This window comes from Perognathus longimembris, unplaced genomic scaffold (genome assembly GCF_023159225.1).
Source record: "Perognathus longimembris pacificus isolate PPM17 unplaced genomic scaffold, ASM2315922v1 HiC_scaffold_5408, whole genome shotgun sequence".
Taxonomy (NCBI): domain Eukaryota; kingdom Metazoa; phylum Chordata; class Mammalia; order Rodentia; family Heteromyidae; genus Perognathus; species Perognathus longimembris.
Genome location: NW_025960832.1, coordinates 1 through 17255, shown reverse-complemented (window position 1 = coordinate 17255; position 17255 = coordinate 1). Strand labels below are relative to the sequence as shown.

General features: G+C 55.2%; 2 protein-coding genes across 2 annotated transcripts in view; one reads left to right on the top strand and one right to left on the bottom strand.

Annotated features, from left to right (window-relative positions):
* Positions 1-11058, bottom strand: part of Cilk1 (ciliogenesis associated kinase 1) — a 34281-nt gene extending 23223 nt beyond the window's left edge. The window contains exons 1-2 of the mRNA XM_048337439.1: positions 11049-11058; positions 8936-8951 (exon numbers count right to left, since the gene is read on the bottom strand). The gene's annotated coding sequence lies outside the window, so the exon portion shown is untranslated. The remainder of the gene's footprint in view (positions 1-8935; positions 8952-11048) is intronic.
* Positions 10284-17232, top strand: LOC125345224 (F-box only protein 9-like). Its single transcript, XM_048337440.1, has 4 exons — positions 10284-10573; positions 15325-15408; positions 16129-16287; positions 17038-17232. Exons 1-4 carry the CDS (start codon positions 10571-10573, stop codon positions 17197-17199), a joined length of 408 nt encoding a protein of 135 aa, XP_048193397.1. The 5' UTR covers positions 10284-10570; the 3' UTR covers positions 17200-17232.
* Positions 17233-17255: the final 23 nt, after the last annotated feature.

Here is a 17255-nt window from a genome sequence, read left to right as displayed (position 1 = left end):
ACGCACAAAAGCCACAAAACACTACAAGTAACTTCTCCAGAAAGAGGCCGAGGTGTACTCCATGAAGTCTTCATGGCTCAGTGCTAACAGCGTGAGTGCTACCGCTAGACAGGCAAAAGCTGAACAAGCAAACAAAAAGAATAACTCAAGGCCTAGGTATAGAGCACGAGTTCAAACCCTGGCACTGACAAAAAGTGAATGGGGTATATTTAACCAAAACAGCCTGGCTCACCCGAAAGTGAGCAAAACACTTACAGTAGCCTACAGCTAGGCAAAATCATCTAACACAAGTCAGTTTTATAGTAAAATATTTGAGTGTTTTATGTGCACACACAATGATCATTTTGTGGAAACAAGGGAGGGAGGGAGGGAAGGAAAGAACGCTCAGTCACTAGAGCTTTAATTTGTTAAAACTGTTCTAACTAATACATTGCATCCTCTATTTTGAAAGAAAAAAGTCTGCTTTGCTCTAAGGATAATGGCACTCAATTAAGGTGTTCTTTTTTTAACCTAGAGAACATGATCTGACTTTACTTTTGCAATTCAGTTATTAAAATAGTCTAGAATATTTTTTCACGTCCAACCCCAAACTGTATATTCTAGCTTCAACGAATTCCTTCATATTCAGTCTCCTGTGGTTCCTTTGTGGGAACTATGTCATGAAAAGTGTGTGCACACATGGAATGGTTTGTCACGAGTGGGTCCCTGCCTTAACTGCCCCCACTGCCCCCCACAGCGCCTGTTGCCCAGCTCTTTGATCGTCTCCACCTCCTTGATGAACTGTGATGAGTGAAACGCACAATAATCTACGTTGCAGTGGCATATAGGCCTCGCTGCTTTTTTTTTATTGAGATGGCGTTATATTGCTGATTCAGATCTAGCAATTATTATTAGTAGATGCCTTTCTTTGATAGCTAATGCCCGACTATTTCCTCACCCAATTAAATTATATCATTGGAGCAATGCTGACCTAGATCATTATTGAGAAAACTACTTGGGAAAGAATGAAGAGCTACTGAAATTGAGATGGACTGGGTCATTTGGAACATTACTATGCTAACAATTCCTCCTTGTTACACTTCATCATATTACCAGGCAGTGAATTCGATTCTGGTCATGCTATCACGGTCGTTACTTCCTGACATACTGTTAGTTTAGGCAATTACCTAACAGCTGCATGGGAGATGAGACTAGGTCTCCGCATGCATCGACGTCAGGTGGTGGTGGAGGTCACTGCACAGGTTTTCAGGATTCCCTAGGCTTGGGCACGGCAAGCCACCTGCTCCAGCCCCACTGTGTGCAGGAGTCACGATCAACCGAAGCCAAGCCAAGAACCTGCACTTCCAACCACAACTTAGAGGGGGTTATGGCCCCAGTGAGGGACACCAGATGGGAGGGAGGCACAGAGGGCAGGGAAAGGCCACGAGGGGGAAGTCTGCTCTGATGGACAGCGACCGAGGCGCAGAGCCGGGTGAAGGTAGGATGTCGGGGGTCAGGAAAGCGCCCAGCAGCTCTGGGCCACGAGATCCGAGGATGAGAATCCATCTGCCCAGGAGGCTGGAGCAGGAAGAAAGGGGCTTGGTCGCCTGCGTGGGGCTGCTGCACCCCCTGGAAGGTGTGTGCTGTGATACCCGCCCGCCCCGCCGCCACCCCCCCACCCCGTGACCTAACGGAAGGCCTCAAAGGTGTATGCTGTGATCCGCCCCCCGCCCCCCCCCCCGTGACCTAACGGAAGGCCTTCACGGCTGGAGGCACCGTGAGTCTCCCATGAACAGCTACACACATCCGCATACAGGGACCCCAGGAAATGCCGTCCACAGCCCTTACTGATGGATGGATGGGTGGATGCACCCCACGAATCTAGTCTTCCTGGGTTAGTTTCCCACCACCGTGACCAGCTACCCGACATGCGGGACGGTGGGATCAGGCCCTTCCCCGTGGTGAGCCACCCCCCGCCAGGCCCTCCGACTGAGAGGACACACACCCCTCCTCCTCAGCTTCCGGGCCTCCCTGCGCACCGCTTCTAACCCACTGCGGCTCTTCAAATGCTGTCTGAATGACCCAAATGGGAAGTTTGGTCTTTGTCATTTATGTTCGCTCCTCTTTGGGAAAGAGCTAGCAAGCCCTCTCGCTGATGCTATTTCTTCGCCTTCAAAGTCCAGTCAGGAAATGCTTTGAGCTGACCAGAAACGTCTTGATGTTCTGACACGGAAAGATAGCAAATGCCACGGAACAGCCAGGGCGGGCAGCCCGGCCTCAGGCACAGAAACGCCCCGCCAGGCAAGGCCGGGCCTTTGAACACCCTGTGCCCAACCCACACCCAGGCAGCGTGGTCTCCCTTTTGTGCAAAGACTTCTAGCAGATCTCAGAAAGAAACATTATGGTTTTCCTGGCTTGGTGACCTTGGGGGGGACCTTGCGGGGCCGAGCCCCAGCTCCCGCCCTGGCCTATCTTCTGTGGGGGGAGAGCCCGTCTGCTCAGGACCCGCAGTTTGCACCGGCACCCTGCTCTTCACAGCCTGGGAGCCGGCCCGGGCGGGGCCTCCTGTGGTCCATTCTTTCCTAAAGCCCATATTGGTTGTACAAGGAGGGTTTCGTGATGACATTTACCCACCTAACCAAAGCATCCCTATTGCCCCTCACCCTTCCCCCACCTTCTTCCTCCTTCTTCAAAGTTTCAGAGTTCTATTGTTAGGTGGGTTCAGGGGCACGTGTGCACAAGTGTGCAGTACTGGGGCTTGAACTCGGGGTCTGGGCACGGTCCCTTCACTCTCTCAATCAAGGCTGATACTCTACCACTTGAGCCACAGCTCTACTTGTGACTTTGTGGTGGTTAATTAGAGATAAAGAGCCTCACAGACTTTCCTGCCAGGGCTGGCTTCAAACCACAGTCCTCGGGTCCCAGCTTCCTGAGTGGCTATGATCACAGGCGTGAGCCACCCAGCGCTCGCTCTGTAGCTCACTCTTCATCTTGAAACCCGTGGAGTAAATGCCACCGTTATGGACGTCTTGGAAAACGGGAGGCACGCATTATGTGTGGCTTAGACCCATCTGCCCCACTCAGACCTCAGGGAGAGCGAGCACATCGCCCCTCGCCTGCCCGCCTCATGCACACAAGTCTCACCTGTTCCCACAGGAAATGTGGACTACGAGCACGCCACTCAGCGATCCTCACAGGGCTTCTGAATTTCATTAGACCTTTACAGGCTTATAATTATTCTTTGCATTCTAGATTTGAATGTGTCATAACTTGACAAGAATAAGTCAATATTGCTCATCCCTTTTAAAAGTGTACTAAAAATAGTGAATGGAGCTGCTGTGTTTCTCTCTGGGGCGCAGTTCCTCTGTCCAGATACATTTTTAGCAAACAAATCTTTTACGCATTTTGCCTCAGGGAAAAATCTGCCTCTTTTACTGCAAGGGAGAGAACAGCTACAAAGCCGAAAGAAGCTTTTTCTCCCTAACCCCCCCCCCCCAACAGTGGAACTTGCTGCATCTTTAGGTTGAAGGAAGACTCCACTGAAGATGTGTTTAGCACTGAGTGCTGGTGGCTCCCACCTGCAGTCCTAACTACTCAGGAGCCTGAGACCTGAGGAGCATGGCTCAAAGCCAGCCTGAGCAGAAAAGCCCAACGGACTCTTAACTTCAATTAACCACTCACAAAACTGAAGTGGAGCTGTGGCTCAAGTGGTAGAGTGCCAGCCTTGAGCAGAAGAGCTCAGGGGCAGTGCTCAGGGCCCGAGTTCAAGCCTCACATTCGACAAAAAGAAAGAAAAGAAAAAAGATGTGTTTAGCTCCCACAGAGGACAACTGGCTAGCGGGCCTTCTCTCAAGTCCAGACACTGGTTCAGGCCTCTGGCTCTTAGGCACGACCTTGTGAGAAAAGGACTCCAGAGTGGAGTGCTCACACCAACACATTCGGGGAAACTCTTCAATCACTTGCTCGAGGTTTTTTTTAGGCTTTTATAGGCCAGGAAGAATTGAAGGGAGAGCAAAATGTTTAAGAACTAGAAAAAAAAAATCAGCTCCCCCCGTGTGAGTGTGGGGCGAGGCTTCCGACTCAGCCCGGCTCCACCGTGACCCCAGCTACTCCCAGCTACTCGGGAGGCTGCGGCCTGACCATCACAGTTCAAAGCCAGCCCAGAGAGCACAGTCCACCAGACCCACATCTCCAACTAACCGCGAAAACCTGGACGCGGAGATGTGACTCACGTGGTAGAGCAGCCTTGAACATAAAAGCTCAGAGACAGTGCTCAGGTCCTCAATTCAAACCCCAGTACTGGCATGGAAAGAAGAGAGAAGGGGAGAGCTGGGGAGGGGAGGGGAGGGGCCGCACCGCACCGTTGGACCCGGCAGTCAGTGGTCCTGCCGCAGCCTCCCGCCTGCCCTCCTGCCCCTTAGGATGGACAGGTAGGGCGGGGCAGGGATGGGGACAGTGAGCACATCACCTCTCCCAGCTCTGACAACTCTCACTGCGCATTTAACTAAAGAGTGTTAGATGATAACCAACTGTGTGTCACACACAAACCAATAGAACCTATGAAGGAAGCAATGGTCACTTCCATTTAACTAAAGAGTGTTAGATGATAACCAACTGTGTGTCACACACAAACCAATAGAACCTATGAAGGAAGCAATGGTCACTTCCATTTAACTAAAGAGTGTTAGATGATAAACAACTGTGTGTCACACACAAACCAATAGAACCTATGAAGGAAGCAATGGTCACTTCCATTTAACTAAAGAGTGTTAGATGATAAACAACTGTGTGTCACACACAAACCAATAGAACCTATGAAGGAAGCAGTGGTGACTTCCTATAAACACAAAATAGAGCCAAGGTCAGCAACACTCTCCATTGAGGGGCCAGTAAACCCCGCAGGCTTTGAGGGGCACCCAACCCCACGTTCCCTCCCCAAGCCTGCCCTTGGGGGATGGAACACTTCAACAAAAGGCCAGGTTCCAAGAAAACGTCACTCACAAAAGCAAGCAGAGGACAGTGTGTGACCGGCCAATCCTAGTTTGCTAGTCCCGGACACAGAAGAACCCCACAGGTAGGCAAAAACATTGTCTTACATTTTATCATTCTCCATAAAAGCTTCACTTGTTCTTAGGTCTGTAGCGTCACACGCAGGCAAGTGTGTTCATGTCTGGACTCTTTCTCTGTTGGGGCAACAGGTACCTGTGTGTGCAGTTACATTCCACGTAGCTAGGAAGAGCGTCTGGAGTGGTGGCACATGTGGTTCTCATAATAACGAAACGCTGACTGAATAGATGAGTGACTTATAGAACTGCCTAATTCTGATTTTAGGTGACTTTCCTGTACCATCAGGTCCGTCCCATCTCCTCTTGTACCCACCTTCTTCGCAAAATTCAACGTCTTTATTAGGATTAAGGCACAGAACACGAGTCCTTCCAAGAGCTCTACACCAACTGAGAGAAACGTTCGACAGCCACACTAACAGGAAAGCACGTAGGTCATGTTTTCTTCTTGTTCTACTTTGCTCTTATTCTCTACAAAATCCATCTCAAGGTTCTGACCTGCTTCTTACCCAGCGCAGACCACAGGCAAATACAAATCTACCTCTAAAACCAACCCCGTCCACCTGAGCTGTCCAGGAGCTTACATGCAGGTACAATTCGAGTGGTAGGGCAACCGGAAGGCACCAGGTGACAAAGAAAGTCATCTCCGACATTTCCTCCTGGCAAAATTCTTTTGCTTCAAAAACAACAATGCAGTTGGTCCTAGAAAATGGCCGGCTTCTCTACCTTTTCACAAAGTAATTTTCTCTACTAGGTATATTTCCATATGGAAGTCAAAGGCGAGCACAACCAGAAACTTGGACAGGTTCCACTACGGCCTCCAAGCCCCGTGCCAGTCACCAGCACGCACCTGTTGGAGCATTCTCTCCCTCTGCCACATCAGCCTTCAGCACCAAGGTCCAAAGAGCAACGTCACCTTCTCTAGCCATAAACCCTCCTCAGAAGCCAAGGCCCAAGCACGCCCTTGGGAGCACTGCAGCTCAGTGAGATACGACACACAGGCTGACTACCGCAAGGTGCGAGACCCAAGCCAACCCCCACCCAGAAACCACGAGGCAAACAGGGCTGCCAAAGCACACACGCACGCGCAAGCTCCACGCCCAGAGACAGGCGTTTTATGAGGGCAGACACTGGCGTTGAGATCCTACAACACGGAATGGAAGAGCTTGCTGCAGGAGCAGCAGTGAAAAAAGAAAACAAAATCTATTTTTCTCTTTCTAAGGCAAAAGTGTTGCTGGCAACGATCAAATGGAAAAACGGCAACAGATCCCAGACACAGAGCGGTGGCCGGGAATAGCTTGAGCTCAGGCCGCTTCGGAGGGGTGGCCGCCTGGGGCCCGGGCCCTCTGGGCTGCGTGCGAGTTAGCCAGGCGCACCCTGCCCCACGCACGTTGGGGCTGTGCGGGTCCCTGTCAGGGCTGGGCAGACGGCTGGCAGCCTGTGGCAGCGACGGAGCAGGCGCAGGGACCTGATCTGCACCCCGCTGGAGGAAGCGTCTCCCCGTCCCCCAGGCGGGAAGGGTACTTACTGCCGGGGCTCCCAGGGCACCGAGCCCAGCCCTGCCAGGCCCAGGGGCCCACAGCACACCAGCGAGCATCGAACGTGGCCCCGGCCCCACAGAGGCTCAAAAATAGCCTACCGATTAGAGATCAGTGCAGGAAACAGGAGGCTAACAAGCATCTCCCGGCTTCAGAGATAGCAGGGACATGTTATGGAAGGAAGACTTAGAAGGTGGAGGATGGAGAGTTCTAGAGAGAACAGTGTGCGCAATGACGCTTGGGGGGGGGGAACAGCGTGGACCCTCAGCAGGACAGCGAGAAACCCAAACCTCACCAGGGCACAGGGGTACACAGGAAGTGGGGGGCTCTATATGGAAAGCTCTAAGAAGTCCACCACTGCGAGACCCCAAAACAGTGGGAGCCAGAGGCTGCAAGGCCTAGAGATGGGCTGAGGTGACACTTCCACAGATTAGCCGGGATGCGCCAGGGGCGCACACCTGTAATCCTAGCTACTCAGGACGCTGAGACCTGAAGATTATGGGTGGGAGCTAGCCAGTCCAAGCTCACACCCAGTTAGCCAGCAGAAAGTCGGAAGTGGAGGAGTGACTCAGGTGGAAGAGCACCCGTCTTGAGTGAAAAAAGCTAAGCAAGAGCGTGAGCCCTGAGTTCAAGGCCCAGAACCCACATTGAAAATAAACAAACAAATATAAGGACGAGGTATAATGATTTGGGGCCAGATCCACTGCAGAACTAATCCCTGCGACTCCACAGGTCAAGGCTGAGGATCTGGGTCTAAGGACTTTGGGGCAAAAAATGTGAGATCTACCCAAAAAGAGTGAGGGCGCGGCTCAAGAATAGGGCCCCCGCCTCTCAAGCACAAGGCCCTGAGTTCAAAGGCCTCTAGTAAGTAAGGGTTGGGAGATGGACAATCACAGAAAGCTGAAAAGACCAGAAGGAAGCTTCTCCTCCATTCATTCATCCATTCATTCGCTCTCTGTGCAAACATCGCACACGCGCGTCCTCCCTGAGTGGCAGACGTGGGAGGGCTTGCGGGGTGCTGCGGGCCAGGCTGGGCAGAACAAGGGAAAGGCTCATGGAGAACACAATGCAAAGGTCTGCATGACTCATGGTATGAAGGGCAAAGGAAAAGATGGCTGGAGATAATTCCAAAGTTCCAAGGTTGACAGACCTTGCACCTTTACTAGGAACCCCCAAAACCAACCAAACAAAAACAGGTGAGGTATGAAAAATGGGCTTTTTTGAGGGTGAATAGTCAAAAAAATAAATAAAACTCTAAATGTCCTGCCATTGTCCTGGTGGCTTATTTACATAGTCCGTAGGGACCAAATTTGAGGGAGGGGGGACTTTTTTGTGATTTCTATAAATTATAAGTTTGTGGTTTTCTTTGCAAAGTTGGCAGGAGTCTGACCTATGCCGGCTGGCCACACACACACACACACACACACACACACACACACACACACACACACACACACACACACACACACACACCATGTGAACTTAGACTGGTCTCAGCTAGGAAAACAGCTGCCCACTCCCACCCAGCTACAGGTCTGCCTTGGAAGGAAGAGACAAGACAGTGGGGGAGGGAAGAAGGGAAGGAAGGCTGCAGGCTTTCAAGGTTGGTCCTTGGGGTGGGGTATGGTACAAGATGTCATTTTAAATTAAAAATAAAATACAATCCCAGCCCTCTTTCTACACCCACTTCCTGGAGTCTCACAATCCCCGGCTCTAAGAAGGCTTTAAGGACTGTTTGCCAAATTGTAGGGCTTTGTTCCGAAACTATTTCAAATGTGCATATGTGTGCATAATATTAACTCCTTCGCTGGCGAAGTTGGGACGTCAATTCTTAATAGCTCGAGTGTTAGCTACACACAGCCCAAGCTCACTCACATCGCACATCCAGCAATGGGACCGTCTATTATTGGGATACGCCCCCCCCAACACCCCTCACTCCCATGCGTGAGAAATGAGAACTGTAACGATCAAACTTCTCCTCCTGCGAAGTGTGCCCGGCCAAACCCCGCAGGGGCAGGGGGAAAGGGCGGAGAGGAAATCCGGGTCCCGGCCACGCTTCGGGGCGGCTTCCCGGCGCTCCGCTTCACACTCGCGGCCTCGCCACCCGGGCAGCGCCGTCCACGCCCGGGGCACCGACGCGGACCCCCGCGCCCCGGGGCGGCCTCGGGCCCCCGGCACCCCCCTCCCCGCGGGCTGGGGCGCGGACACCCGCCCGCCACGCCGCGGAGCCTCCCCCGCGCCCCGACGACCCCGGCGATCGCGGGACGGCGCCCGCGCCCCAGCCCGGCCCCGCGCGGCGGGCGCCTCCCCCCCCCCCCCGCCGCGCCCCGGCTCCCCCCCCCGAACCCCACTCACGGGCGCGGGGCGCGGGCTGCGGGGACCCCCGGCTGCCGCCCCGGCCGCGCGGCGCTCGGCGGAGCTGCGGGATCCGGCGGCTCGCGGCCTCGGGCCGGAACACAAACAAAAGGCAGGGTGGCTTCCAGGGGGGCCGGGCCGGCCGCGCTCCCCGGGAAAAGTTGCCCTGCAGCTCCCCTCGCTGGCCCCGCGCGTCCCTGCACCGCGCGCGCCCGCGCCGCGAGCTCCGAGCGGGACCGGCGGGGCGCCGGCTCCGGGGGGCCGGGGACCCGGGGACCCGGGGGGCGGCGGTCCCGCCGGCGGGGAGCCGGGGCCGGCCTCGCGCTTCCCGGTACGGGCGCGGGCGCGGGCGCGGGCGGCGCGCCGTGGGCCGGCCATGGCTCGCGCCCGTCGTCACCCACGCCCCTCGGGAAGCCGACCCCGAGCAGCGCGGGTCTCAGCCAGCCCGGGCAGGCGAGCCCGGCCCCGCGAGGGCCCCCCCCCCCGACGTGGCCCGGGGCAGCCTGCAGTTCTGGGGTTCCAGGAGCAGGCGGGGCTGGACGTCCACCCCCCGCGAGCGTGCATCTCGCCGGCACTTGGGGAAACTCCGGAGCGCTCCGCGCAGGGACCCGCGGCTCTCACGGAACACCCCACCGCACGCTCGCCACTGAGAAACACCGAAGTACCGTGCGGCCAGGAACCGAGGGGGACCCGCCGTCGGGCGGGGAGCGGTGGTTCGCGGGGCTCAGGGCGTTCCGGCGCCTCCGGGCGCGCCGAACTACAAGTCCCAGGGTGCCTTGCGGGCGCCGCCCCGGCAGGACCCGGACTGCGGGCCTCGGAGCCGCCCGTCCTCCCCCGTGGCACTCTGGGACTTGTAGTCAGACGTGTCTCGCGAGGGCTGTCTTCTCACACTCCCCCCCCGCTGCGCACGTGATCTCATCCTGCTCCCCCGCCCGCCCCCCGCCACCCGATCCTAACTCCGGTGATTCCCACGTTTGTAGTTAGCGTGTGGCTCGACCCCACGTCGCGACAGTCCTAGCGTGCATCTAGCTGAATCCTCGCAGCGGGGTCGCTGTCGAGCGGACGCCCGTTGACGTCGGCCACGGGACAGGACGCGCGAGTCGGGTCCGAGGCCCGTCTCGCCTCGCACCGCGGATGCACACAGTAGGTCCGCGCCCGCCGGGCCGCTCGGGGACCCACGCCGGTGGCCGGCGAAGCCACGCCTCCGGCCGCCGCGGCCCGCGCGGCCCTCCGCGCAGGCCCGGCTCGCCGCGAGGCTCCGCCGCGGCCGCCCTGCGCATGCGCGGCGCGGCGCTCCGGGCCGCCGCGGCCGCCCCGCGCCTGCGCAGCGCGTCGCCGGTCTCCGCAGCGGCGTCGCGGGTCTCCGGCAGGCCGGCGCTCCAGCTCCCCTCAGCCCCGGCCCGCGCCCCCCGCGCCCCGTCCCGGCCGCCGCTCCCGCGCGCCCGGACCCGACCCCCACCCCGCGAAGATGGCTGCCGTACGCCGGGCCCGCAGTTACTGCCGCTGCCTGGTCCGCTTCTCCGACCGAGAACTCTGCTAAGCCCGCTGCGGTAGACAGGCAGGAGTAGACACCGGACACGGCCCCTCCGCGGGCGGCGCCGGAGCCGGCCCCGGGCCGCGGCGAGCCCGGGCAGCATGGTAACCGGCGGGGCCGGGACACGGGGGAGGGGGGATCACCGGGGGGCGGCGGGGTCACGGGGGGGCGGGGTCACCGGGGGGGCGGCGGGGTCACGGGGGGGCGGGGCCACCGGGGGGCGGCGGGGTCACCGGGGAGGGGATGGCGGGGTCACGGGGGGGGGCGGCGGGGGTCACCGGGGAGGGGATGGCGGGGTCACCGGGGGGCGGGGGTCACCAGAGAGGGTCTGGCAGGGTCACCGGGAGGGGGCCGGGGTCACTGGGGAGGGACCGGGGTCATGGGGGGGGCTGGCGGGGTCACCGGGGGGGCGGCGGAGTCACGGTGGGGGGGCCGGGGTCACGGGGGGGGGCCGGGGTCACCGAGGAGGGGGCTGCCGGGGTCACGGGGGGGGGGGGCGGCGGGGTCACCAGGGGAATAGCTGGAGGGGTCACCCGGGAGAGGGGGCCGGGGTCACCGGGGAGGGACTGGCGGGGTCACCGAGGCGGGGGCCACTCCGCTGGTCCCCAGGTCCCCATGCCCAATGCAGAGCGTGTCTCCGGGACACTTGTTGACTGCCCCGGGAGGGAGGCCGAGCCGCCTCCCGGAGCTCCCAGGCACCTGGGCGCGGGCGCCCCGTGGACGGCAGCCGGGCCTGGGCCCTGGCCCGCCTCCTGGCCCGCGGCGGCCCCAGGGCCTTCGTGGCCTTGAGCCACCATTTCTCTGCCGTCCAGATGGAAAGACGGAGCCAAGCCCAGAGCGCACCCACAGCGCCAGGCCCCGGACGTTTTTAAGATTTCTGTCCGCATATTCAGTTCTGCCAGGTAGAGAGGTTCCCTCCATCATCACGAACACCTCGCTCCCTCATACTCCTGTTATAGGGTGTCGACAACGGCCCTGGGGCTTCGATTTTTCACTCAAGGCCGCCTCCTCTTGGCCCCTGTTGGTGGTGAATTGGAGATAGTCTCCGAGTGTCCTGTCCCAGCTGGCTTTGAATGCAGCCCTCAGGTCTCAGCCTCCAGAGTCCCTAGGATCGCTGGCATGGGCCGGTGCCCCGACTCTCTTTTTTTTTCTTTTTTTAACATCCTGCCGTGGCAGGATGGTTTTATTTCATGTAGCTAATCTGGAGGATAGAAAAGGCACTGTTGGACTCTTGTAGGCTTTCTGGAGTCGTTTTCTGGTGAGGATTAAGTGCTTAACCTTTCCGGAAACAGAAGTGACAGGAGGAAGGCAGCTGCCGAGGGAAAGGTGATACTCAGGTCAGGCTCGGTCCTGAACATGGAAAACCTTTGGGTGCAGGTGGCACTGAAGCTGGCTGCATGCAGCCAAACCCCAGGTCTTGTTTTCATGTCGAAATCAAGGTAATAATGGACTAGAACACTAGCTCAGGAAAGGAGAGAGGCGTCTTGTTACAGATTGATCTTGGGGTCTGTAGTATATTCTGTTTACTCAGCCACACTTTGAGCACCCGGCCTGGCCTGGCATAGTTAGACTCTGGTCTGATACTACATCTTCAGTCTAACCAAACGCATAGGGTCGTTTGTGATTTTTAAAAAAATGTTATGTCCGATGAAAAGATGCTTTAGAAATCCCTGTCTTTATACAGCTGTCTCGCTAAAGAGGGGAGAGCCAAGGCCTTTCCTGAGAATCCAGTGTTTTGACCTTAAGGTTGCAAAGGCGATCAAGGTGTGTTCACTGTCTTTAGTGGAGGAAACAGAAATGATCTCAGCACAGAGTTAGGGGGCACAGAGGACAAGAGTGGGGGCTGCTGCTCCCTCAGCGAGCCCAGAGGTGGAGGGTGAAGGTTGAGGACGGGTAGCTAAAGTAAGGAGGAAGTTTCCAGGTGGAGAGAGCAGGCTCCAGGGGGGAAACACCTCAGAGGAAGTTAGTTCCTTCTGAGGAGTCAGGAGGCTGGATTACTCTAGGAAAACCCTACCGAACTAGTCCCCTCCCATCAGCTGTGCTTGCAGTTTACAGTTAGAAGTCAGACTTGGAAGACAGAGGGACCTCCATGGAGAGGCCTGTGTGTCAGGTGCCGCCCCTGCGCTCCTACCAGGAAACACCTACCAGAAGGGGCATATTCCTGCTCAGGGTCCTGGGAGAGGAAGTGACCCCAGCGCGCTAGGCCTGTGGCAAAGCGTCACGTGCTAGTCGGAGTATGTGCCAGAACGGGCTGCTCACCCCAGAGCCAGGGGGCAGAGAACGAGGGTGCCGAGCCCCCCCCCCCAGGGTTCCCCCAGCTCCCGCCTCCCAGAGCTCCACCCCTCCCAGGAGTGCCAGCCTGGGGCCCATCCATTAGCATGTGGGAAAAGCTCCAATCTTCAAGCAGCTGCTGCTTTCTTAATTTCCTCCCCATCCACCCTTTCTCCTGTGCCAAACATGACGGCGTGCCGTAACGGGTGGAGCATTGCAGGCGCCCTCCTGCAGCCTGGCTGCCGGAGATAAGGCCGGCGGCCTTACGCGGGAATGACGTGTAAGAAGGCTGGCTAATCTGTTTTACCTGTGGTCCTAGAAGCGTTTCCACCCCCTGGTATTAGGATATAGCTAAAAATTGCAGTTATGAAACTTAGTGCCTTTGGAACCGGGTACAGTTGGTTTTATTGTTATCACTAGCTGAGCATCGAGGTCATTTCCCCGATTGCCCCATTTTTGTATAGATCTCACCACACCGAGAGCTGAGCAAGCTCTGTTTCCTAATCTTGTATTAGCTAACAGAGGAACTGAGGCAAACTTCCATCTCTGCTAAGAGGCGGGAGTCGTGGAAGGATAAATAGATTCAGACTTCAAACCTTCAGTAAGCCCAAGGTCGTGTGCAGTAATTCCAGGCCAGCTTTATTCCACTCCAAGCACGCCAGTCTGTCAAGAGGGGATTTATAAAACAGATTACACAGATATCTCTTCATAAAAAGCACTCCCAGCTATAATTCTTTGAGTTCCTTAGTACCTTTAAAATATTAAAAAACCAGAAGTTGTTCTAATCGATCATGTTCACTAATGTGTTGGGAGGAGGGCCATCTTTCTCTCTCTAATCTTTTATATGTTCCACAATACAAACATTGCTGAGCTCTGTACCACTCAGATTATTTCCTCCAGCAGAGTGGTGGGGAAGCATTCTAAACAATTAACCACAGGAAAACCAGAAGTGGTGCTGTGGCTCAGAGTGGTAGAGCCTTGAGCAGAGAAAGCTTAGGGACAATGCATATCAATTTTGTCTGACAGGTGTCACTGAACTTCCCTTTGAAGAAGGTATCTATAGAGAAGCAACTTTGTATTTCATTGGCATCACACACTATTAGTCCGCTTTAGGAGTTTGCTCAAGTTTGTAGATAGTGAATGTTGGTGTTCTCTTTTCCTTAGCTAGACTGAGCTGGTTGTGATCCGTAGTACAGTAGGACTTGGCCACCTGCATTTCAGGCACTTCATTTCATAGAAAACACATTGCCCACAAGGCAGTCTTGGGAAAGAGAAACCTCTTACCAGAATCTAAACAAGCCCGCCAGATCCAGCCACAATTTACAGGAACTAGCAGGATAAAGGCGCATGCTTAGTAATACCTAAGCAGCATCTCAACCCTACAGAGGAGTCACACATGTTCATCAGATGCTGCGAGAAAAAGGGGGGGGGGGCAGGAGAAGATGAGACCAGAATTGAGAAATTCCAACCAGTGCAATAGTGGGCCTTCTTTACACCTTGATCTCACAAACTAAAATATGTACACTTTACATTTTCAGAAATATGAAAACTGAAAATTCATATTTGGTTTTGTTTTTTTTCCAGTCCTGGGGCTTGGACTCAGGGCCTGAGCACTGTCCCTAGCTTCTTTTTGCTCAAGGCTAGCACTCTGCCACTTGAGCCACAGCGCCACTTCTGGCCATTTTCTGTATATGTGGTGCTGGGGAATCGAACCCAGGGCTTCATGTATAGGAGGTGAACACTTTACCAGTAGGCCATATTCCCAGCCCCTCATATTTGGTTTTAAGGCGTTAGTTGCTACATTGGTAATTACTGAAAGTGGGCCATGGTTACTTGAGGATTAATTACTCCTGTCTTTACTGTTGAATACCTTTTGGATAAATTTTCTGATAAAAAGTTAAAATGCATTTGGTTTTGCCAAGCATGATGGCTCATGCCTATATAATCCTAGCTATTTAGGAGGTGGAGATCTGAGGATTGTGGTTCAAAGCCAGCCCAGGTAGGAAAGCCAGTGACACTCTTATCTCCAATTAACCACTAAAAGACTGGAAGTGGAGCTGTGGCTCAAGTGGTAGAGCACCAGCCTTGAGTGGAAGAGCTCAGGGACAGCACCCAGGCCCTGAGTTGAAGCCTCAGAATCAGAAAAAAAAAAAAAAAACAACAACAACAGAAAACCCCCCACTTGGTTTTGTAGAAGTAAGAAGGAAAACCAACACGCTCTACGTTGTTTGATTTTTTTCTAAGAAGAAGAAACGAAAGCCGTTTTCTATGGGTTGTCAGTAGAGCCAGCATCGTTCACCATGACACCCTTCACACCCGACCACTCGGGAAAGAAAGGCTTGCCTCGTCTCACCGAGGCCGAGCGTGCTTTGGGGCTGGGTGGGAGTTTTGTTAAGTTTGGGGGGAACAAGATGTGACGGTCCGAGGTGACGTCACTCTGCTTTTCCTTTGGAGCGAGTCGGGCCTCGCTCTTGCCCCCTGCGGGGCCTGGCAGTTTGGTGGCGTCCAGGAGCCGGACTGGACGTTGGAGATGGAGGAGCGAGGACAGATGAGGGAGGCTGATGTTGCTTTGGCTTTCCCTCAGGCAGAAGCCGAGGAGGATTGTCACTCTGACGCTGTCAGAGCCGGGGACGATGAAGACGAGAGTCCTGCGGGATCAGACCTGCAGGCATGTACTGGGGATGCGCGAGTCCTCCACGGGTCCTGGCCGTGCCCAGACCTAGGCCGGACGCCAGGGCGGGACCGGGCAAGGCGGAGGGGGTCCACAGGCTCTTGTTTGTATTGAATGTAACAGGATTTTCAGTGATGATAATTTACACACATTATTGGAAGCTCCTGAGTTCAGTCCCTAAGTCATTTTCAATTCTAATTAAAATGTGATTTGCCTACATTGTGAAGCTATTATTGTGTACAGTATTAAAGTTTGAAGTAGGTCTTTAATTTTTTTCACAGTCCTGAGTTCAACTCAAGGCCCTGCCCTTGCTCGGCTGGCATTGTGCCAGCTGGGCCATTCGCCAGCCCTGCTTATCCCTGGTTAGTTTTGAGGATTTGGGTGCCTGCACAGACATGTGCCTGAGATCATGTGCCCTCGGCTTCCCGTTGTTGGGATTCATAGCACTGGTGCTGCACCCCGCTGCGGCTTAGACATCTCAAACTTTTTTGCCCACACTGGCCCGTAACCGTAATCCTTCTGACCTCAGCCTCCCCAAGTAACGAGGGTCACCGCTGTACACTGGTGCTTGGCTTTGAAAATCACTGGGAAGCATCATGTTTAGTGGGTATTTGTTGTTTGGTCTCAGAATAGAGAAGTAGATACTGGGCGTGTTAGCAGGTGTTTCCTGGGCTGGTTATCTTCCTGACAAGTCCTGAAATGCTGTTCTCCTCTTAGACACAGCTGCAGATGTTCCGGGCTCAGTGGATGTTTGAGCTTGCCCCGGGCGTGGGGGCCAGCAGCTTGGAGACCCAGCCTTGCAGAGCGGCAAGAGGCGCCCCACTGAAAGCAGTGGCAGATACCAAAGGGAAACAAGAACTGGCAAAGGAGGAGAAGGTACATATCCAAGAGGTTCTAACAGGTTACCCATTTTAACCATGGGAATGTTCACTGATGCAGCAAAGTAGCCATTCGTCGTGCCTAAACACATCACATGTAAAATAAAAGAACGTTTCCTCAGCCAGGAGGGGGGGGTATGCCTGTAACCCCAGCACTCAGGAGGCTGAGGCAGGAGGACTGGAAATTCCAGGATAAATAGGGAGCCTGTCTGAAAACGCCTAAAAGAAAAAGAACCTTACCACTTTTTCACTCAAGGCTATAGCTTCACGCCAGCTTTTTGATACTTAATCGGAGATGAGAGTCTCATGAGGCCTTTTCCTGCCCAGGCTGGCTTTGAACCACGATCCACAGATCTCAGCCCAGCAGCTGCACACTTTTTATGCATGCTAGCACAGTGCTTTGTGGACTGTGACCTGTGGATGTTTTCTCCAGTCGGTGGCCCATGTTTGACAGAGCAGTCTCTGAGGTCCAGCTCGAGTCTCTGTCTCCTAGGGATCCTTGTAGTCCTAGGTCTCCAAGGTCTTCCTGAACATTCTCAGGCTTTACATCTTCCCTTGGGCGCTTTCGACGCACATCCACCCTGTTCATTTTCAGGTAGAGGATGAGGCTGAGGTTTAGGCCAGAGTGCCTTGTTCTGTCTCTGGATATTCAGCTGCCCAAATGCCAGGTGTGTTAAAGGCTCTGCTCTTGGCACTCATGGCTAGCACCGATTTCCAAACAGTGTGTTTTGTTCTCGTCCTTTCACAGGCGCGAGAACTCTTCTTGAAGGCAGTAGAGGAGGAGCAAAATGGAGCCCTCTATGAAGGTACGCCTCCTCTTGTGGACGCAGGCCATCCGCCCGCCCTGAGGGCGCCCACGCCTTCTCCTGCCGAGGACTTCCCCAGTGGGGCTTCATTCTCCGTGTTCTGAAGTCAGCTCCTCAGCAAAAACAAAACTTTGTCCATGGCCTGTCTTCAAAAGAGATG